Raw genomic sequence first — 22,622 nt, 5'->3', positions numbered from 1 at the left:
TCAGCCACCAGTGTTCTTTTCATGGCCTTGAATGAGCTCCTCGCTGCTGCAACATCCCCCCACCCCCCACCCCCAACCAATAACCCCATTCCCAAACCCTAAGAGGATTTATTTTCCATTCATTCCTCTATTTAATATTTTTTGCTTAGTAATCAGTCTGTGTCCCTGCTGATCCATCTGTATCATTAACACTGTAATCACGTATGAAAAGACGGATACAGAGATTATGTTGTGTGGGAGGAAGCAGAGCTGAACATGCCGTGTGGTTTAAATATTCTTGTTTCAACAGAGATTGTCAGGAATGTCTTCATGCATTTAAACTTTAAAAGATACATGCCAAGATAAAATATGAGTTTATGCAGCGCTATCAGAACTTAAGAGGATCTCTGCACACTAAACTAAACCACATCACTGTATGAGCAGTAACCACCCCAGTGTACACAGGTGGAAGGTTGCTGCCCCCTGTTGGTATAAACACTGTACTTCATGGTTTGTTGCACCATTCACAGTGAAGCTCGCTCTGCAAACTGAAGAAGAAAATATTTGTTTTGTAAGCCGAATATATGTTTTTTCCGTTTCTTTTTCAAAGCTTAATCAGGAAAAACAAAGTTTAAGTTTAAGAATTTCTTGGAGATCCCCTGGAGTGTACAGAGAAGCATCACATACAAAAATTTTAAAGCCTCCCTCAGCTACACATCTTTGTCATATAGCACATCAGTTTTGTCCTAGCATACCTTCACTGGCTCCCAATACGCTTCAGAAACGATTTAAAGGTATGGCTCCCCTGTACTGTAACCCTAACCCCTTACTCTTCATCTAGGCACTTAGATCGTCAGACATGGGCGTCTTGGCTGCCCCCCACTTACGCTCAAATGGTGCTTTTGCAGTCAAAGCTAAACTGTGGACTCGAGAAGTCATTCATTTTTAAAGGTCACATATTATGCAAAATCCACTTCACCATGTTCCTCTAACTCTAATGTGTCTTTAGTCCGTCTACAAACCCTCCAATGATGAGAAAAGTCCATCCGCTCCGTCTTCTGCCTGCTCCACTTTTCAGAAAATATGTGCTCAAACAGGCCGTTTGAAAATTTTCCCTTCATGACATCACAAAGGGCAGTAGCCCCTCCCCCAGGTGGGTGACACTCCCACAGCTTGGTGTTTGTTCTGCCCTCTGAGTCTGCCTTCTCACCGTAAACAATAGGACATGGAGCGAGAAAGCACCGAGTACACCCAAAGCCCTTCCAGAGAGGGGGCGTGGTCAGACACAGCTCATTTACATATTTAAAGGTACAGACACAGAAACAGCCTGTTCTGAGCAGGGCTGAAATAGAGGGGTTTATAGACATGATCAAATACAGGATCAGAGTGGATTTAGAACAAGACACTTCACACACGTTTTGAGGAGCTGAAGAGGAGGAGGCCTTTAAATATTATGGACTCTTGATCACAGCATGGTAGACAACAGTTCAATCTGACAAAACCAAAAACTAACACTGTATGCAGATGACACCTTGAATTAAGAGAGTGATGACAGATTAATTCATAATTCCATTTTATTTTCAATATTACGCAACATTAGAAGTATAAATATCTGTTTTAATATACAACATCTATGACATTTCCTTGGGCAAAATACAAAACTCAAAACACTTTTATTGCACATATTCTAAAAGACAAACCATCGTAAGTATAAGTTCATCTAATACTAGATTTTCACAGAGGAAGGAAAAAAGAAAAAAGGACAGACAGACAAAGAAGAAACCTGACATGAAGAGACGTTGATTACTGCACAAACAAACGTTCTTAGTGAACATCCTACTAGAAACAACATTATCTGTGACACAGAACATAGATTTGGCAAATCAACAATATACAAAATATACATCCATGATGCTTTGTAAACAAACATTGAATGTGCTTTGAGGATTTAAATGTCAGTCTCACAGGAAAGAAAAGACATGTTTCAATTTTCAAATAAAATTCAGCAATTCGTTTCAATCTGAAGAGGGGATTTTTTATAAACCATGTTCAGTTCTTACTTCACTTTTCCTCTCTCCCTTTGAACTGAATGATGGCAAACATTAAGGTGCATTTCTTCTCTTAGAATAACATTAGCGATACATTTACATCTAATATCTAATGCACATCAGCATCAGATTGTTTTTAAAAAAGTCTCTGCAATCAAACTCATCTGTTTCTCCTTCATCCTTGGATACAGAAGGACGTAGTCATCATTTGTGTCGTGTAAATGAAGTTTTTTCTTTCAGTATTTGTTGATTATTGTTTTGTACAACAGAGCAAATACGGCACTACATACTTAAGTGTCCTAGGCTACTTTCCCGTTGTCCTTCAGGGTCGGAAACTTAACAAAAGGCATCTATAATATAGAAAGACGTGTTTGAGTGTGCGCATAAATTGCAGAAAGTGAATGCGGATATATGAGCCTATATGTGTAGTACCAAGTATTTGCACATTAACATTAAATGTTGTGAACTATGCAATGCAAATTATGGAGATTCATTGTATAAAATCTTTACTCGTGTGAAGCTTTTAAGCTAGCTGCTGCTCATTATCAAGAGATCAAAACACAACACAGAGAGACGGAAACCTGACATCAAAATCCTTAGAGACCCTGTGTACTCCAACGTAAAAACCTTCCTCTTAATGATTTGTGTTGTATCACTCTGAGTGGCTACAGACATCACTGGAGATGATTCAGAAATCCACTGCATTATCACCTGGAAACAAGAAGCTCTTCTTGTTCACCATATTAACTCCGCAGCCATTTTTCTCTGACATCACGTTCAGGGTGGGACGCTCAAACTCCCCTCAAGAGTTTCATAAACACAGAACTGCTGGAGGGACTTCTAGACATATTTCAAGTAAAGACAAACATATTTATAACATTTAGGCTCGAGTTGAGCTTCCCTTAGACAACAGCTAATGTTAGCATTCTGCCACTTACTTCCTATTATAACTGTTAGCTTGTTAGCCTGAAAGTGACTAAATGCTTAAATTACTTTACTGAAATGTGTTGTACAACTACTTAAAAATATAGAGTTATAGAGTTATGTTACGATAAGAGAGGTTAAATACAAACATCAACTGTTGATTGATGATAGCTTACTAGCTAATGTTAGTTGTTGTCTTAGTGTAGCGTAGTTACGAGAGCTAACAATAGTTTTTTTCTTACACTAGCGTAGTTGTTATCAAGGGCTAATGACAGTTTTTGTCTTTGTGTAGCTTAGTTGTTATCAAGAGTTAATGCTAGTTGTTGGCTTACTGTAGCTTAGCTGTTATGAGAGCTAACACGTTTGTTAGAAAGTGGCGGAGCGCTAACAAGCTAGAAAGGGCGTAAATTCATGGATAAAACTAACGTTGGCAAGGAAGTGGTTGAATGCTAACATTAGCCTTAAGGAGCTAACTTTAGCTGTTTTCCAACATTAGCTGAATCTTCATCAAACGGGTTGTTTTCCTTTAATGTATTGGACGATATGTCGCTAGAAGTTCTCAGATGATTATATTTTTACTTGCTCAAGAATAAGGAAGTTGTGAAATCATAACAAATGTCAGATATCCTTAATTTGTATAATTTAAAACCTGGAATAAAGTATGACAGCATTAAACCCAAATACAAACTTCCCAGCCTGAGCGTGATGTCAGAAGAAAACATTCCCTGTGTAAATAAGGTCAATTAACCAAAAGCTGCGTTTCCACTCAAGGAACTTTAGAAGGTACTCTGTGCGTTTCCATTGCGGCAACAAGGGTCTAGTTTTACCCCCTAAATAAGATCCTGTTAGAGGTCTATGACTTTCTGATGGTACCCAAACTTTCACACATTAGCGACTTAAGTTTTTGACTTCTCTACACGTGTCGAAAAACCGACAACCATGGTCTTGAGGAACCTTTTAAAATTCCCTGAAGAGTACTACCTCTGACAAAAAGTCCCCGGGTTGTTTTGGTGGAAACGCAGCTGAAGAAACACAATCTTTCCCTTAATTTTTTTTTTTTTGTTACACACATTTGACCAAACTCAAACTCGTAGTGAGCCGGCAAACACATCATCGACATTAAAGACATTCTGAGGAAAGCTCAAAAGCCCTCACAGTTTTTCTTATTTTATGCTACATGTTTAGAAACAGCACACTCGACTCCTTACTCCGTTTTTTTTTTTTTTTTTTTTAAATATCGCGCTGTTTTTCTTCAAGTCAATTTTGGAACATGTGAAAGGTCACGCAGAAGAAGAAGAAGAAGAAGAAGAAGAAGAAGAGGATGCCTTTGACGAGACACATCACGGTAGCTTACTTTAGACCAAGAAGCGGAACATTTGACTCTAATACGCTGCAAAATCTATACATATGATACAAACGACAATCGTGTAAGCCCCGTGTCTCCCAGTTTTACAGTGTTTTCATATTTACACCCCCTATTGCATAAAAATCAAAAAAATATATGTACACACGTCAGAGGAATGTGAATTAACACCATTAACACCTTGCTAAGAACAGCAAGTTTTTTTAAATTCCCATGAGTCTAAGGCCCCTTCACTAATTCTAAACGTCTAGAACCACGAGATGATTCTGTAGTTTTTTAAGCGAAAAAAAGAGCAGGATCTAGTGAGTTCCCTTGGTGTACCACTACACCAAACCCCACCTAACAAAAACAAAAAAAAAAAGGTCAAATTTCAAGGAACGGAAACAATCTTGATAGAGCCGCTGAATCGTGCGGCCTACTGCATTTAAAAGACATCAGGTCCTCCGAGACGACGAGTATAAGAGTGCAATTGAAAAAATCATTTTATGGCACGGACTCTACAGTACATCACAACTTCTCTCGTAAGGCTACTTCCCTGCCTGCCCCCCCCCCTCCCCCCCTCCCCCCCCGACGCTCTGATTGCACAAATCATTCTGCGAGAAACAGAAAACACAAACTTTCACTTTTCACAAAAAGTAAAAAAAAAAACACCAGAAATGATCAGCACATGATTGCCTACATTCAGACCTAGAACGAACACACACACACACACACACACACACACACACACACACACACACACACACACACACACACACACACACACACACACACACACACACACACACACACACACACACACACACACACACACACACACACACACACACACACACACACACACACACACACACACACACACACACACACACACACACACACACACACACTCCATTTCTCTCAATCAGCGTGTAACAGCTTGTCCGGTCCTCAAACACACAAAAAAAAAAAAAAAGGCATGATGATGTTTGCAACAAAACTTATCTCACATGGTAATACGTCTGCTGTCTGTTTTTTTTATTTTTTTTATTTCCCCTCTTTTCATTTTCTGTTGCCGCCGCTCCTCGGGGACTCTTTCTGCTGCTTCCCCCTGCTCGAGTCTTTGTCTGAACCGTCTCTCTGCACGGGGGGCGCCGCCGCTCGGGACGCGTCTCTTTTTGTGTTTTTCTGCACGGACGCGACCTCTTGCACCGTTTCTCTTTTCTTCCTCTCCTCCTTCTTGCCGCAGGCCGGCTGTTTGTCGGGCGTGGTGTTGGTTCTGGTTTCTGGACCTTTGCCGACGTCCTTCTGGCCCTCCTTGGACACCTTGTTTAAAGTCTCCTGGGGGGCACAGGTGGAGATCCTGCCTACACCCCCTTGTAGGTGGGTTTCTTTTTTCACTGCAGGTTTTGGCAGGACGGGGGGAAGTGGATCGGGGAGCGGGGGGTGATTGGACAACAGCTGTGTAGGTGCGGTCAGAGGGGAGGCGACATGTTTGAATTTTGCGTCTTGGTGGTTTTTAACGACGGGAGTTTGCTTTTTGGGGGAGGGGTCTTTCTGTTTGGTTTCAGGAACTTGTTTGACGACTGGTGCTGGAGCTACAGGAGTCTTTAGATTTGACAAAGAGGGGGCGGTTTTAGCGGGGAAAAGTTTTGGTTTTGAGTCGATATTTTGAGCTGAAGGGGCTACAGAGCTTTTAGGCTGGGTTTCTTTCAGAGAAGGCGCCGACGGCAGCGCTTCCTCCCGCTTCACCTTGACCTCGCTGGACGGCAACGGGGCGTCTTTTCGCTGAATGTTTGGATTTGAGGGCGCCGATTCTTTCCACAGTTTTGAATTCACACTTTGGAGTTTGGGCGCTGCGAGCGGAGAGCTTTTAACCTCCCTCTCCGTCTTCACAGCGCTGTTTGCTACAGGTTGTTGTGCGTCGGGCCTCGGCTTACTCCTGGGACTCAAAGCATTCTCTGAACATTTCTGTTTAGCTGCAGGGACCCCACCGATGACAGGCTCGTCTTTCTTAGAGGTGCAAAAGTCTGGATCGGACGATTTGTTTTGTGCTTTTTCAGCCGGACAGTTTTGCTCTGAATCTTTTACATTCCTCGTCTTTGGTTGATCTTCTTTCTTCTGCAGAGCGACGCTACTGCTCTCTATTGCACTGACAGACACAGTTTTATCCTTTTTATCGACACCTGATGAAACATTGTTAAAGAAGGAGACTATATGTGCTGTGGACGCCTCCTTTTTCTGCTCCACTTTTGGGGCGAGCTGAACTTTTGCCACACTTTTGTGACTTCCTGTTTCTTCCACAGCTGATCTGTTATCTTGCACATTTTCAAGGCTGTCCTCGCTTTTAACTCCTGAACCGCACGTCTTCCCTCCCCGCGCAGAAGCAGATGTCGATGTTGTGATAGGAAAATGTGGTTCTGTATTCGACGAGCAGATGTTGAGCGGCTGCTGTTTTGACAGCACGCTCTCTGGAGCGCGTTCAGGGATGTTCTGCACGGTCGCCTCAGACGCAGAGGTCATGTTTGAGCTCTCCGTTTTTTTACTCTCCGTGCTCTGATGTCGACCTGCGTCCAAACCGCCGTCCATGCTCCGTGCAGGTAACAGTTCAGAGCTGGCAGCTGCAGCCGGACTCTTTGCAGGTTTTATGTTTCCTGCTTGTGTCTTAACGCCGTCTTTGCTCTGTGATGAAGCGTTCGCTGTCACTTCCTCGTCCTCCTGATCCTCGTTGCTCACCTCCCGTATGGACGGCGTGTTCCCGCAGGAGAAGTGCGAGCTGTGTCGAGGCGCCCTGTGCTCGTGAGCCAGCGAGGAACCGGCCTTCAAAGCGGTCCTGCTCTCCTGTTTGGCTGCAAACGATGACGCGCTCTCCGCTTTGCCGCCGGGCGCCTTCAGCGAGTCGTTTTGTCTGTCTTGTGTTTTCTCGCCGCTCGTGATGATTTTCACGTCTGCGGGCGTGGCGTGCGACAGATCTTTGGAGGCGACGATGCTCTGTAAGGAGGAAACGGCCTCGGAGATCGGGGAGCAAGCGAGCGGGCTCTTGGGTTTGTCTGAACATTTCAGATGAGGGATGGTGATCTGCCTCTCCGCGGGGGTCTGCAGCCAAATCTGAGGACTCAGAGAAACCGTTTCGCTTGCATTGTCGGCCATCTTGGATAAGCACGTCTCCGTTTTGGACGCTCTGGGGGGTCCCGAGAGGAGGCCGATGTCCAGCGTGCCCTCCAGCGGTCTCAGAGAGGACACGTGGCGCCCTTCCAGTTTGTAGTCAGACGCCGTTTTCCGCAGAGGCGACTCCGCCGATGACGAGATGAGCTGCAGCTTCTCCACGGCGCTCTCCCCTCGGCCGGCGAGTAACAGCTTCTGGGTCAGACCCTCTGGGCCGGAGGAGGAGTGAACGCCTCCGAGCGCCGCCTTCGCGAGGTCGTGGGACAGCGCCGCGTCCAGCTGGAGGCTTTTGGAGCGCGTGGAGCCGAAGAAGTGGAGGTTCTCGTGGACGCTGGAGGCGCAGCGGCACATGCAGTCGTCGCGCTCCTCGAAGGAGAGACGCTTCCTGGTGAACTCGATGGTCGGCGCTTTGAAGTCCAGCCGGTCGGGTTTCACGTTGTCTTTGCTCGCCGCTCTGGCGTGCTGCCAGTCCGGGTGGATGGAGCAGAGGGTCGACCTGAGCCCGCCTTCGCCCTCGCAGCGGTCGCACGAGTCGGCGATCCCCTCGGAGGCGCGCGTGGAGAGTTTTTTGTACAGAACCTCTTTGAGGGCGCTGCCGGCCGCTTTACCCTCCAGAGGACCGGAGTCCGAGCTGCTTCTGTTCAACCCCCTGCCCGGAAAACCTTCATCCCGCTCCTCGCCGCCACACACGGCGGAGGTGGAGGACTCTGCTTCCCGCATGGCGTCCTGTTTCTGAAGCGACTCCCTCCTCTCCGACCAATCCTGCCTCTTGACGACGACTTTGGCCTTCAGCTTCTCTTTATCGAGATCCTCCACCGACTCCTGCCGGCCCACTTTGCGAGTGACGGGCCTCTTCAGGCAGCCCTGCTCCACGGGTCGGACGCGGTTGCTCGCCGTCGGGGGCGGCGGCTCGCAGGCCGCTTCGTCCACGCTCTGCAGGACGCCGTAATCCTCGTCCTGCGCCTCCTCCTGCGTCACCTCCAGGCTGTGCTTCCTGGGACACAGGTGCTTCTTATCGCCGCCGTAGGACGGGGACAGCTTCTCCTCCGACTGGACCCGCTTCAGGAGGGGCGAGCGGGGGGGCTCGGCGCTTTTCGGGCGCACTATGTGCCGCACGATCGTGGGCGGGGAGTGGATCTTGGCGGGGAAGGATTGCGCGGTCTTGGAAATGGAGACGGAGTGTCCGCCGAGGAGGGGGGAGGGGGAGCGCTGAGGGGATGTGGGCTGCGGGGTCGGAGAGGGCGTGCGAGCCAGAGGGGAGAGGGGGATGCTGCCGGCGGACTTGCGGCGCCCCTGGCGGAGCCGCTGACCCGGCAGCTTGGGGCCGAGTCCGTGCAGGGTGGAGGGCCGGATGTGACCCGAGCCCGCGGGGGAGTTGGGAGCGCTGGAGCTGGGGGAGCTGCTCTGGGAGGAGTTACCACCTGGAAGAAAAAAAACAACAAAATGAACATCATGAATATAAAGAAAAGAGGAAAAGTCCTCGATTAACAGTTCAATCATGAAGTCGCCACCTGACTGGGTGAAGTCTGGAGCGGGGCGGAAGGCGGCGGCGGTGGGGGAACGAGGGGAGAGACTGTGTGTGGGGGAGCCGGGGAGACTCTCACCAGAGGACAGCGAGTGGTTCAGGGAGGAGAAGCTTCGGCTGGTGTGCAGGAGGGGGGACGGCTGCATCGCGAAACGCCTGAAGAGGGAGCGCCGCCTGGAAGAAAAAAAAAAGAGAGAAAGAGTTCTACTCGGAGTAAACAAGTAAACAGCTTTATTTAAAAACAGTTCATTTATAAAGGACATTAAAATGTGTTGTATAAAATCATCTTCATTAAAAATCTCAAAGAAGCACGAGCTTTAAATCAGCTGATAGAAATTCAAATATGAAACTGAATGTTTCACTCGTTCTGATTCACTTCTTCACCTCGAGCAGTTTGCAAAAGTACACTTAAAAACACAGTGACAGTGGCACCGGTGGCCTAGTGGTTTGTTTGCACGCACATGTACGGAGGCTGTAGTCCTCGAAGTAACCTGTCCCCCCCCTTTACTCTCTCTCTCTCTCTCTCTCCCTCCCTCTCTCTGTCTCTCTCTGTTCTCTCTCTCCCTCACTTTCTCTCTCTCGCCCTCTCTCTCTGTCTCTCTCTTTTCTCTCTCTCCCTCTCTCTCTGTCTCTCTCTTTTCTCTCTCTCCCTCTCTCTCTGTCTCTCTCTTTTCTCTCTCTCTCCCTCTTTCTCTCTCTCCCTCTCTCTCTCCCTCTCTCTCCCTCCCTCTCTTTCTCTCTCTCCCTGTCTCTCTCTCCCTCCCTCTCTCTCTCTCCCTCTCTCTCTCCCTCTCTCCCTCTCTCTCTCTCCTGTCTCTCTCTTTTCTCTCTCTCCCTCTCTCTCTCCCTCTCTCTCCCTCCCTCTCTCTCTCCCTCCCTCTCTGTCTCTCTCTCTCCTGTCTCAATAAAAGGCACAAAAAGCCCCAAAAATAAACTGTAAAGCATGATGACAGGAATAAAAAACAAAAGGGGCGGAGTCAAAGCAGAAGACAGTTGGGTTGTGACTTTCACTTTGTTTCACAGGCCTAAGATACCATGGAGGCAAACACAGATCCAGTTTAGTGTAATCTGTCTGCCCCCTGCTGGCCAAAAGGGAACACAGTCAGGTCACATCATTCACTGTGCACAGTGTTTATTAAACTGATATTACAGGACCACTTCTTCAGGTCCTACATCTGGTTCTTATTACTTTTCAGATGCAGCTCCTCTTGAAAACTTCAGGAAGTTTTTCAAAAAGTGTGAACGCACTAGAACAAGCTTTTTGTTTGAGACAAACCTCTCGGGTGTTTTCTCCTTCTTGGGCTTTTTGGCACACCGGACCATCTTGCTCCTGTAGCTGTTCCTCCGAGCCGGGCCGGTTTTTATCGAAGTGTTTTCAAACGGGGTCGTGGAGATGGCCACTTTGCTGCCACTCTGAAAGAAAGAAAGAAACCAAATTAAATTTGAGATTTATTTTGGATATTTAAAAAAAAAGAAGAAGAAAAGAAAACCTACCAACAAGCAGCAAAACAAATAACTTGTACCAACTATGATAAACATAAAAGACAAGAAGTTTTCAAAAATTTAATTGACACGTCCGAAAACCGGCCAATCACTGAATTTATCCTTGACAAAATTTTACCTTATGAGTAATGACCTAGAGACTGTAATGTTATTGGGAATACAATCATTAAGGCCCTCACAGTTTCAGTTTAATAAAACAAACATGTGTTCTCATTGACCTTGAGCAGCAGCTCCACCACCTCAGTGTGGACCAGACCATGGACCGGTTCTCCGTTCACATGAGTGATGAGGTCTTCAGCTTTGAGTCCCGCTTTGTGTGCAGGTCCTCCTTCTTCCACATTCTGGTAAAAAACAAAACAAAACACAACAACATTTTTAAAATCAACTTTTTCTATGTATGTAATCCATTCATACACATTCACACACCACTGACAAAGCAGTGGGAGCAACTTGGGGTTAAGGGCCTTCCCCAAGGACACATTTATTTATTTATTATTAATATTTTTAATTCTTATTGGTGTGCATTAGTCTCTCAATGATTTTATAAACTACTTTTTCATCAATAACTTTTCTGCACTCTTGTTAAGCACTTTGAACTTTAATTTAATTTGTCTGAAAGGTGCTACATAAATAAAGTTTGATTGATAATGATCGGACATGTGCCTGCAGGAGCTGGGGATCGAACCCCCCGACTCTAACCACTGAGCCACAGCCACCTCAAAGGACTGAGCCTGCTGCCTGTTGTTTGTTTTATTTGTTCCATGATGCCAGGGGAAGAAAAACATGATACAGTGCTGTGTTGTAGTCCAGATTGTGTTAAACTGAGTCATTACAAACAAAACAAGGCAAGTAAATGTCACACACAGAAACACACATACACACACACAGACATAGACAGACCGACAGCTGACTCATTAACTTGACAAATTTGTTGTTTGAAAGGAGGACAGAGGACACTTTATTTTTATTTTATTTATCTTATTTATTTTATTTTATCTATTGTTAATTTTTTCTCATAGTCCACTGCACAGCTCCTACATTGCACCTTTTGTACATTGTATTTATTTTTTACATTTTATATTTTACATTTTTAAATTCTATTTTATATATTGTAATATCTTCTTATTCTGTATTATTTAAGTTGTTGCTAGTTCTGCTTTATTTCCTTGTTAATTGTTTAGCACCAATACACCAAGTCAAATTTCTTGTATGTGTAAATGTACTTGGCAATAAACCCCAATTCTGATTCTGATTCTGATTCTGAGAAGAGTCCTTAAGCTTTGTACCAATAAAAGAGGGGGGGGGGGGGGGGGCAGCTTTGTGGTTTAATATCTTTATATAATGGATAAGGGGACCTGACCTGGACCCCGTTAACCACAGCAAAAACTAGACCTGAATACTTACAATGTCCAAGGTCAAAGTAGAACCAAGAACACCTTTACAAATCCACCTCCCATTCCCATCAGTCCAGCAAATTCAACGTTCATCGTGTTCATCGGACCAAACAGATTGCATCCTTACCCAGACCATGTGGTAGACGGTGTAGACGTCCCCCTCGCAGGCGTAAACCCTGATCGCCCTCAGAGTGAAGCCAAACTTCTTCCCCGAGCTGTGGATGACGACGGGCTGCCGCGGGTTGTTGGTGCAGAGCGAGGACGACTCCCTGCTGGGGGAGGAATCTCTGGAGGAAGGATCCGAGGAGAGGGAGTAAGGAGACAGTGGGCTGGCCAGCGGAGACACCCCAAAGATATCTGCAAGAATAAGAGATCATCACCAGCCGAGCCGAGCAGAGTCTTTTTTATTGAATCAGTGAGACAGTTTTTAAGGCCAATTCTTCCAAAAGCCAAATTATTTTTTTGAGGTGTTCCACAAGGAAGATACTCGGTCCCACTTTAGTTTGAATTTAAATGATAATTTAATAAAATTTGATAGGCGCAGGGACCTTTTCTGGAATACTTTAAACACCTCCATTTCAACTAACGATGCATTCTCCATTTTATCATACAACGTCTCTCTGTCTAAAATCCGAGGAGGTTTAGAGACCAATTTGAACAAGACAAAAATATGAAAACACGCTAATCAGAGCGTTTGTAACAGTAAAAAAAAGGCTGTACTGTATGGTTACAGGAATGAGCCTCTTTCTGCACTGCCAGAGAATCAGTCGTAGCGAGGTGTTGCTCTAAAGCTCGTTCATGATGAGGGGTGAAGCTAATGGGATTTTCTCTCCCGGCAGCGAGGACCTCTCACTCCCACCCTGTACGCTTTCTCTCCTTGTTAGCGGCTCGTACTCTGCTACTTGCCCCAAAGCCACTCTGTAAAATGGGACTCACAGCAGGTGTCATACCCGGCCAATTTTGCACAGATCCATAGTGCACTTTCATGTCTTTCACACGATTTGTTCAAAGCCTGTTGCTCTTTTTTTTGTCATTCTTGTCACGTTGTTGCTCTGACATACTTTAACCTTCATAAAAAATAAAGAAAAACCTGGTTGAGATCAGATCTGTGAGTGTGCATATCGTTTCTGTGTGTGTGTGAGCTGCTCACCTCCAGGGATGAGGAGGGACAGGGCCCCGGTGGAGATAGACTTTGGGACTTTGGGCACGGCCCCGCTCCGCTCTGCGGCGCTCTCGGGCCGCAGGGAGCTGGTGTGACTCAGGTGGTCTGTGGAGGTGTGACTGGTGCAGTCGGGGCTCTCCAACCCTTCACCTCGGGGCGTCAGCTGGTCCAGATGTTCAGAGAAACTTCCTACAAAATTACATGAGTAAGGACGAGTCTGGATGACAATATATTGCAGTATCAATATTTGGCCCAGCCCCTCTTTTGCATTGTAGAGTTACATAATAAGAAGCTCCAGTGCAGGGGTGGGCAACTGGCGGCACCCATCAACCCTCAACGTGGCCCAATTTTTACATATCAGTTAATTGGAAACATGAAGAAAACATGACAAAATTTGCCATGAAATCCTGAAAACCAGAAATATGTCCATAATAATATTTGATCACTGGTATATGTTGAGTTAAATTTGAGACATAATTGACTGTAATCGTTTTTGTATTCTACAATTTGGCCCCCTGGCGGTGAGAATTAAATGAATGTGGCCCCTTGCTGTGACCAAAGTTGCCCATCCCTTCTCTAGAGGGTGTAACTTCATACCGGACAGCGTGGCTCCGCTGTGCGTGCTGCCCGGAGTGGTGGCGTCGGGCTCGTCCCGCGGGAGCTCCGCCATGCTGAAGGAGGTCTTAGTGGGGTCGCCGAGGCCTGAGGTCTCGTCTCCTTCGCTCTCTGCCGAGATGGCAAACTTTGGCAACAAGTTGGGGCGAGGGCCCTGATTCACGCCGTCTGTGTCTGTGGAGTGGGACAGAGACGGCCTGCAGGAGAGAAGAGGACACAGAGAACTCATGAGACCCCCATGTGACGGCAAAATGTGGTTCAAGTCCTCTATTGCTTTTATTCATCCTTTTTCATCTTCATTTTGTTTTTATTTCCTGTGATGTACTTTTCATATTCTTATAATGTTCTTATAATTGATTGTATTGCTTTAATAACATGGCTTTATAGATTTAAAGGACCAATCTGTAGTGACTGAAATGATAAAGTGAGCTCACTATATGATCAGACATTAAGGAAACATGCTGTGTTGAAGTGCTGGCTTCTCTGACAACAATGCAGCAGCCAGTATGTCCTCCTTCTAACTTTAGATTCTGCTCCTGAATGCTCTGGATTTGTTTGGACCAGAGAAGGTAGGCGCTTTTAAGAAACCCCCACACGGCCGTTTTGGACACCCCTCGGTTTGCCAGATATGAGAGCAGTTATCAGGTCAACAGGTGTTGCAGCGATGGAAGCGGTCAAGAGAAGTGGTTCAGATAGAAGTGATTGTACCCGACCTAAAAAGCCTCTGCATGTTTCTAATAAGCTCCACGAGCAGAAACGTGCTCAAACTAGGATCAATATTGGAGATGCTTTTGAAAAATGGAGAGAGGCTAGAACACAGAAAGGTTTACAGACCCATGCAGAGCTGGATAAACACTGAAGCTTCAGAGTCCACCACATGGTGACCTGAGTGAGCATCCACTCTAGAGAGGGGGGGGGGGGGAGACAGCTCTCTATGATGTTTAGAATTTGGACTGCAGTACCCATTTTAAACACTAGGGGTCAGAGTTACATATTGTATACGGTACAGTGTTGAAGTGGAGAGGTTAAATATACTCAGGTTTTAAAGACTTGATTAAAGGTTGTCGTTGGCCGTACATTTCAGGGAAGTCTGGCGTCCAGCTGAGAGAGTCGACCGTCAGCGGGCTCTCGCTCTTCTTCCCCTCCGTCTCTCCTTTCTCCTCCAGGTGCCCACGAGACAAATCCAGACTGCTGTACACCTGAAAACACACACAGAGTATGATTCACCTTCACTGTGTGCAGGGTGTGAATGCTACCTCTGCACTTTGACTTTCAAATACTTAAAAAACATGCAGGGACAGCAGGTGAGGCTTTATAATAAAGAGGTTTTTAACATTAACACTGAAGACTCCATGTTTCTGTGTTGATGTGGACTTGAACATGTCAACACGTCCTCGGAGACACTTGTCTACTTTCTCTCCGTGTTGATGTGAGAGAGGAGCGTACTGCAATGCAGCACAATGACTCCCAGCTCGCTCCACTGTAGTGTGCAATGTGTCCCACATCACCAGGAAAGACAACAACAAAAAAAAAACAAGAGCTGATTTGCAAGCGGAAAATATATGCAAAGCTGAAATCTATGTTTAATACCGTAGGGCTAAATGGAGAGCCTGTGTGTGTGTGTGTGTGTGTGTGTGTGTGGGTGTGGGTGTGGATGGGAGACATATATTTCCATAAGAAATACAGAACACTCATCCTTTCTTTCCCATGAGAAAAGCAGCAGGACAGACGAGGGCACCGACTCATTTACATCCCTAAACGAGTATGTGAGAGGAAAGGGGGGGTGAGATGGGGGGGCCGAACCTTTGAGAATCTGTGAGAGCACGAGGAGAACTGCCGCAGCTCCACGTTGAAGTCTTCATCGTTTGTGTCCTCTTCCTCCGTCTCCAGGTGATGGTATCTCTCTGAGCGAGCTGGAAAATGAACAACAGAGGGGGTTTAGATGTCATTTCAACAACAAGGCAATTCAAAGTGCTTCACACAAGACATCAAGAGCATCATGACAGAGGAAAGAAAAGAAACATTAAAATAGAAAATTTAAAAAATCACTGAAATGATTAAATCTGAAAATATGTTCAAATAGAAATAATTCAAATGAAATTAATTGAAATGAATAAAGTAAAGTTCTGTGATCAGAATCAGATCTGCACATCACGATATCTGACACATTTATTTTCACATTTTCACTTGAAACACGTTGTTAACCATCCTGACTAAAATGATTGGTGCTGAAGTCATCCCCCCCCGTTGTGATTTCCTTTGCGCGTGTGTTGAACTCACTGTCGAAGTAGCTGGTGTCGTCTTCAGACTCGAGCTGAGGGATGAACTCGGCCTTCTGCCTCAGCAGGCTGTTCCAGTCCAGGTTGTGGAAAAACTGATGCTGCTTGACTTCAGCAGCTCCTCCTGCAAACAGAAAGGAGGAAAAAAATACAAAATTATTATGACAACATTGAACACACCATCCTGCGACATTGAGCGCTTCAACTTTTACAGGAGTGTTATCAAAAGCATCCTCAGCAGCTCGCTGACAGTCTGGTTTGGTAACCTCACTGTGCAGGAGAGAAAATCCTTAAATAAAGTAGTTTGCCGTGCAGGTAGAATGATCGGTGTCAGCCTGTCATCTCTAGAAGAGATTTATAGTGCTAGGCTCCTGTCACATGCCCTCAGCATCACCAGGGACCCCACAGGTCATCCTGCTGCGAGTCTTTGTGTTCCTCTTCTTTCAGGCAGACGGTGTCGCTCTATTAAATGCACTTCGTCCTGTCATGCAAATAGTTTCGGCCCTCGCTGAGCAAACTTGTATGATTCACTGGTATGTTTCTCATGTGGCCTTGCTGTCTCTGTTTTTTTTATTAATTCTTCCTTCTTATTTATATTTATATTTATATTGCCTGTTTTTTAATACTCACTGTCCTGTGTCTGTGTCCAGTTGTTCTGTCACTCTTGCAAATGTTTTCCAATGTGGTTTTCATGCTACAAATGGCAATGAACTGAACTGAACTGAACTGAACTGAACTTCAGTTACACACCGGAGATGAAGAAGCGCTCACTCTGGGTTTTCCCTTTCCCCCCGTGGCTGCAGACCAAACTGATATCAGGACTATAAATTATGCAGAACTATTTCCAGCTCGTGACCTTTGGTGGACTAGCAGGAGGCTCCAGAAACTGAAACGTCTACATGTGTCGCTCTGATTTAAAGCCTTTGTCCCGGGGGTCACGTCCAGTTTTACAGCTACTGCTCGTACCGCCTGATCATGCATGGGACTAGATTCATGCACTGCCAAGGAAATAAATGGCAATTGATCAAAGGGAGAAAGAGGTGAGGAGGCCACATGATGAAGCGCTCTGCGGTTAGGTGACCTCAATTTCTTCCCCCACTGGTGACTTGGAATAATGAGCGCTGCTGAGGTGGTGCTGACAGTCACATGAGGAGTTATGATGATCTGTTACCGCCTGAGCCACAGTTTGTGACCTCTGTGAGTTTGTACCTGTACGACCATCAGTGGCAGTCACAGGACGGACACATCCACCACTGTTTTTACTCGTGTTTTAATTGAAGAGACTATTTTGAAAGTATCTCAGCCTCATCTGTTTTGTCAAATGAGTGTGGAATTATCTCCAGTTTCACAGCATCCTGACGTATTTGTTTGTACCTGTGCCCATCCTCTCCAGGGGATTCTGTCTGAGGAGCAGGGTGATGAGCTCCTGAGAGTCCAGAGGAGGGGCGTCCTCTCCTTCAGGCCAGTTGATCTCATCTGCAAACACAACATATCACAGGTGATCAGTTTGAATCTGAGTATGTAGTGACCTTTTGGATTGGAATAACATCAGTGCTTTGCTGTGGATGGGCTTCAAAACTGCCCTTCTGAAACCAATGGGCAACGTCACTCAGGCTTTGTCCATGTTAATATTCCATCTATTGGTAAAAAGCTACTTTAAAGGTCACATATCCTCCTCCTCCTCTTCAGTGTAAATAAGTCTCAGAGCTCCTCAAAACATGTGTGTGAAGTTTCTTGTTCTAAATCCACTCTGATCCTGTATTTGATCATGTCTATAAACCTCTCTATTTCAGCCCTGCTCAGAACAGGCTGTTTCTGTACCTTTAAATATGTAAATGAGCTGTGTCTGACCACGCCCCTTCTATAGAAGGGCTTTGGGTGTACTCGGTCTTTCTCGCTCCATTGACCTATTGTTTACGGTGAGAAGGCAGACTCAGAGGGCAGAACAAACACCTAGCTGTGGGAGTGTCACCCACCTGGGGGAGAGGCTACTGCCCTTTGTGATGTCATGAAAGGAAAATCTCCAAACGGCCTGTTTGAGCACACATTTTCTGAAAAGTGGAGCAGGCAGAACACGGAGAGGATGGACTTTTCTCATCATTGGGGGGTTTGTAGACGGACTAGAGACACATGTTAGAGGAACAAGATGAAGTAGATTTTTGAATAATTTGTGAACTTTAAAATTCAGGATATTATATAAACTACCTTTTGCAGGGATAAAAAGCAGCTTTTTCCATGTGCAAATATTTTTTTAATCTAGCAGTGTGGGACACAGCCACAAAATGTATGTACTTCTGGATGGAATTATTTTTCCTGCTGCCATTTTAAAGAATTTGTTTTCTGCATTTTGCCTTGATTGCTGCCTGCAGTCTAACCTGCTGTTACGTTGCTGTTGTGTGGCATACACAGAAACACTGCTATGATGTGTTCATTCTAGCCACTAGTTTAACATTTTATCAGCAACTTTCTCATTGATAAATACTGTAGAAAAAAAGAGACTGTGGTAGGGAGTTTCCCACTCGCTTGCTGAATGTGAATCTGCATTTAAAAATGCGTGTGTGTTAGAACAACAAGATTATCAGTACAAGCTTTAAGGTATGCATCATTTTTTTGTATTCTTATTCTGAGTTTGATATTTCCGGCTTCAGGCCTTTTTCATTTCACTGAGCCTGCTCGCAGCCCTCACAGTGTTTCTAATAAAACGGTTTCACCAGCAGAGTCAGACAAAACAAATCTACTTTTAAGATGTTTGCATATTGCTGAACGAGACAATCTACATAGGTCTCAATGAAAAGCCTCCTGGATAAGCTCTGAATGGGGGGCAGAGCCCGTCTGTGGCACGCTGGTTGTCTGCACAGTTTGTCCCCTATTTTAATCAAATTTGGGCGGGGAGCTATGAATATGTATGTGCGGCCTGAGGCCACAGTGGCATGCATTCAGCATGTTCAGACCCCTTTAATTAACAGTGGATCTCCGAGGCTGGGTACAGTGTGATTGAGAGCATACCAAATCAGTCACGTCATGCCATTCATTTCCACGCCGCCGCAGAAAAAAGGCTTTTATCCAACGCTGGCTAATAACACAATTCATCTGAGCCGCAACACTGACAAGATAAAAGCTCTGTTTTTGTTTTCAAGGGTGGAGATTTTCTCTGTGCTGCTGTCACCATGAGACCAAAAGAAAATAAACTAACATCATCATCGTATTAAAACTTCACTCGTGGTCTAAAGTCAAACAGAATCCACTTACTGCCGCCTGTTTCGCTAAAGGCCCTCGGGGAAATCTCCGTCTTCATTAACTCAGAGAAATATGCAAAACCAGACAATTCCATGTGGTCACTATTCCAATGTTTCATTCATGTCCTAATGACCTTTGGGAATGTATTGCTCCGTACTCGACAGAATTTGCATGCCAGACGATGTTCAACTTTGATCAAACCACCTTTAGCAACAGAGAATGTGTCTGTTAAAATGTCATTCACGAGCTAACAGCAATAAATAAGAGCCGTTCAGTTAAGATAAGGCACTGAGGTTCAAAATGAAAAGCCAATAAAAACAAATATATCAGATGAAAATATGGTAGTTACTGGGTTAACATGTGGTAAATTGCAAAAAACAAATGGTTCCTCAATAAAATGTAAAAACCCAGCAGGCTCTGAATTTGAAATTGCACAACTACTAGCTTAAACTAGCAGTTAGCGTTCAAGGCTAGCTGTTAGCTGATGACTAAGGATCACACATGTACCGGTAATATTTGAGAAGCACTGATTTTACTGAGTCTGATAACATCAGAGGAGATAAAAAGGGGAATAAATTGATTTCATAGTGAGAAAAATTACAAATGAGGAAAAAGGAAAGTAATATGTTAACACGTATGTTAATGTTTGAGTGGCAGCGATTCTTCAGGCAATAATTACCACAGCCAATAAGATTTAAAACAGCAATGAATAGATCTTCTTATTTATTATGAATAACAACTAGTTTCTTCATTAGATTCCATGAAATGCACTGTATTTAAAAAAACTTAAATAGCTAGCTTAAAGTAGCATGTAAATCCACGAGTTCGGTCGTCTGAAACTCGATGATTTTAATCAGAATGTGAGCGGACAGTCAGGCAGCACATACCGCTGATGGCCTGTCCAAACAGCTCCTCCGGTGTGTCTCCGAAAAAAGGCACGCAGCCTACGAGGAACTCGTAGAGGATGATGCCCATCGCCCACCAGTCCACCGGCTTCCCGTAGCCTTGTCTCAGGATCACCTCTGGGGCGATGTACTCTGGCGTTCCACACACCTGTAAAGGCAAAAAATAAACACAAAGTGTGAAGAGAGAAGTCTAGAAAATAAGATGTCAAAGCTGTTCATCTCGACGGTGAAAAACAAAACAAAGACCTGCTTATCGGAGAACTCCCTGGCGTCTTTCTCGATGTGTCCCTCGTACAGGTTGGTGGTCATGTTCATCAGGCCGACTTTGGACAACCCGAAATCTGTCAGCTTTATGTGTCCCATTGATGTAACCAGCAGACTGAGAGGAAGAAGAAGAACAAGAGGAACAGGAAGATTACAATAAATTACAAAATCAAAAGAACAAAAAATAACATTTAGCAAATATATTCAGACTTTAATTTACTCAAAGATTTAATAGGTTTAATGTATTCCTAGCATCATAGCAGTATTATGAATTGCTGACAGCGGTGAAATAGGATCAGATTGATAGTCGTTTTAGGACCCCACTCTGATTCAGAGTAGCTACTCTCCCAGCCCAAGAGGGACTTTGCTGGGATTTAATGGTGCACTGTGACAGTGTACGTTGATTGGTCGAACACAAGAGCCAATCCAGTACCACCAAACACCATTAAATCCCAGCGTAGGTGCGCTTGTGGCACAGCGGTTGGTATGTGCGCCCCATGTATGGAGGCTTTGGTCCTCTGGGTGGGCAGCCCAGGTTCGAATCCCACCTGTGGCTCCTTTACCGTATGTCGTTCCCTACTCTCTCTCTCCCTGATTTTCAGACTCTGTCCACTGTCCTACCTATCTCTACATTAAAGGCAAAAAAACCCCAAAAAAAACCCAGCGTAAACGACCACTGTCAACAGATTAAAGGAACTGTGATCTCACTTGTCCGGTTTGAGGTCCCTGTGGACGATGCCGTAGTTGTGCAGATACTCCAGAGCCAGCACCGTCTCTGCAAAGTACATCCTGGCCATATCCACAGGGAGGGGTCCCATGTTCTTCAAAAGGGTGGCACAGTCTCCACCTGAAAACAAATCAATGGAGTGATGTCAGCGCACAGACACAGGAGACATTGTTTACAGCGTACGGCTTTTAGCCAGAGCACTATGCACTTAAAACAATCTGCTGACCTTCAACGTACTCCATGACCATGCACAGGTGTCGCCGGGTCTCAAAGGAGCAGTACATGGACACCACAAAGGGGTTCTCTGCGAAGGTGAGGATGTCTCTCTCCACAAAGGCCTGCTGGATCTGATTCCTCAGAATCAGGTTCTGCTTGTTGATCTTCTTCATGGCGAACCGCTGCTTGGTCTCTTTGTGTCGCACCAGATAAACGGCCCTGTGGAAATAACAGTGAACCAGTCAGAGCGGGGGAAATTACTTATCAGAAAAACAGCTCAGCTTGTACGAACAAGTGGATCAAAATAACTGAGTTATTGTTGATTGTTTGCCGTAATGTCAGAGCGACAGAGGCAGTAAATTCAAAGTGACTTCCTGTTTGAGCAGAGCATTTATTATCAGAGATTACAGAGTCCGGTAGAGGGTTAAGACGTTCTTACCCGTAGGCACCGTTACTGATGAGTTTTGTCATCTCAAAGTCCAGTTCACAGGGTTTACGTCGGCACCGCAGAGCCGTGCTGAGGCTGTGAGACTGAGGGCGAGAAAAGAGATGAATACTTAGAAGATTCTAAGAAGATTCCCCCCCCCCCCCTCCCCACCGGATTGTTGATGGACGGTCTGCCTCCCCCCACCCCCTTGCTCCCTATCCCTCTTCCTGCATCTTATCCCATCTCTCCCCCTATCCCTTTCCAAGCCCGGCGCAGTCTAGGCCTGTGAAGGCTGTTTCGTCATGAACCGGGGATCCGGCCAAAGATTTCTGCCTTTTAATAAGACAGTTTTTTCTTACCACTGTAACTTTTGCTGCTTTGCTAAAGTGCTAATGATGGATAGGCCGGGTCTTTGTAATATAGCAATAAGTAAGGTCTTTTACCTGCTTTTTGTAACATAACAATAAGTAAGGTCTTTTTACCTGCTCTTTTGTAATGTTAACAGACAAAGAGTAAGGTATTTTACCTGCTTTTTGTAAAGTGTCTTGAGATAACACTTGTTATGAGTTGACGCTATACAAATAAATTGAATTGAATTGAATTAGAAACAAACAAAAAATAAAAACTCAAGGAGATAAAATCAGTACTTTGCTTGTACACCTGCAGTCAAGACGGAGTGGATCAATAGAGTAATCAGTTTGTAAGAGCTTACAGAGTCATCGGTTTCTGGGGTTTCTGCGATCCCGCTGTCACAGCTGGTCAGCTGAGCGATTTCTGCACAAAGAAACACAACAAAGGAAACTCTGAGAGGGAAACTAGAGGTACTGCAGGTTCAATCAAAAGGTCTTTCATTTTATTCTAGATGTAATATCAGTGTGGGTTACATCTCATTTTCAGGATCCTTTGCACT

The 22,622-nt window shown here is 45.1% G+C and overlaps 1 protein-coding gene across 5 annotated transcripts in view; it reads right to left on the bottom strand.

Annotated features, from left to right (window-relative positions):
• Nucleotides 1–1,535: 1,535 nt before the first annotated feature.
• mast4 (microtubule associated serine/threonine kinase family member 4) overlaps nt 1,536–22,622 on the bottom strand; it is a 129,383-nt gene continuing 108,296 nt past the window's right edge. For 4 of the 5 annotated variants that reach the window (XM_065965306.1, XM_065965307.1, XM_065965310.1 and 1 more), the window contains 17 exons: nt 22,425–22,486; nt 21,725–21,816; nt 21,296–21,504; nt 21,051–21,189; nt 20,325–20,457; nt 20,061–20,226; nt 17,311–17,412; nt 15,938–16,060; nt 15,461–15,570; nt 14,735–14,856; nt 13,640–13,854; nt 13,031–13,231; nt 12,008–12,237; nt 10,705–10,827; nt 10,260–10,396; nt 8,970–9,157; nt 1,536–8,879 (listed from right to left, as the gene is read on the bottom strand). In XM_065965306.1, the coding sequence (XP_065821378.1) occupies nt 5,356–8,879; nt 8,970–9,157; nt 10,260–10,396; nt 10,705–10,827; nt 12,008–12,237; nt 13,031–13,231; nt 13,640–13,854; nt 14,735–14,856; nt 15,461–15,570; nt 15,938–16,060; nt 17,311–17,412; nt 20,061–20,226; nt 20,325–20,457; nt 21,051–21,189; nt 21,296–21,504; nt 21,725–21,816; nt 22,425–22,486 (5,876 nt within the window). In that variant the 3' untranslated portion in view covers nt 1,536–5,355. The remainder of the gene's footprint in view (nt 8,880–8,969; nt 9,158–10,259; nt 10,397–10,704; nt 10,828–12,007; nt 12,238–13,030; nt 13,232–13,639; nt 13,855–14,734; nt 14,857–15,460; nt 15,571–15,937; nt 16,061–17,310; nt 17,413–20,060; nt 20,227–20,324; nt 20,458–21,050; nt 21,190–21,295; nt 21,505–21,724; nt 21,817–22,424; nt 22,487–22,622) is intronic. The other variant, XM_065965308.1, reaches the window with a different exon arrangement.

The sequence above is a fragment of the Labrus bergylta genome, chromosome 17 (assembly GCF_963930695.1).
Source record: "Labrus bergylta chromosome 17, fLabBer1.1, whole genome shotgun sequence".
NCBI classification, from domain to species: domain Eukaryota; kingdom Metazoa; phylum Chordata; class Actinopteri; order Labriformes; family Labridae; genus Labrus; species Labrus bergylta.
The sequence above is the reverse complement of the archived record's forward strand: the minus strand, read 5'-3'. Positions and strand labels throughout refer to the sequence as shown.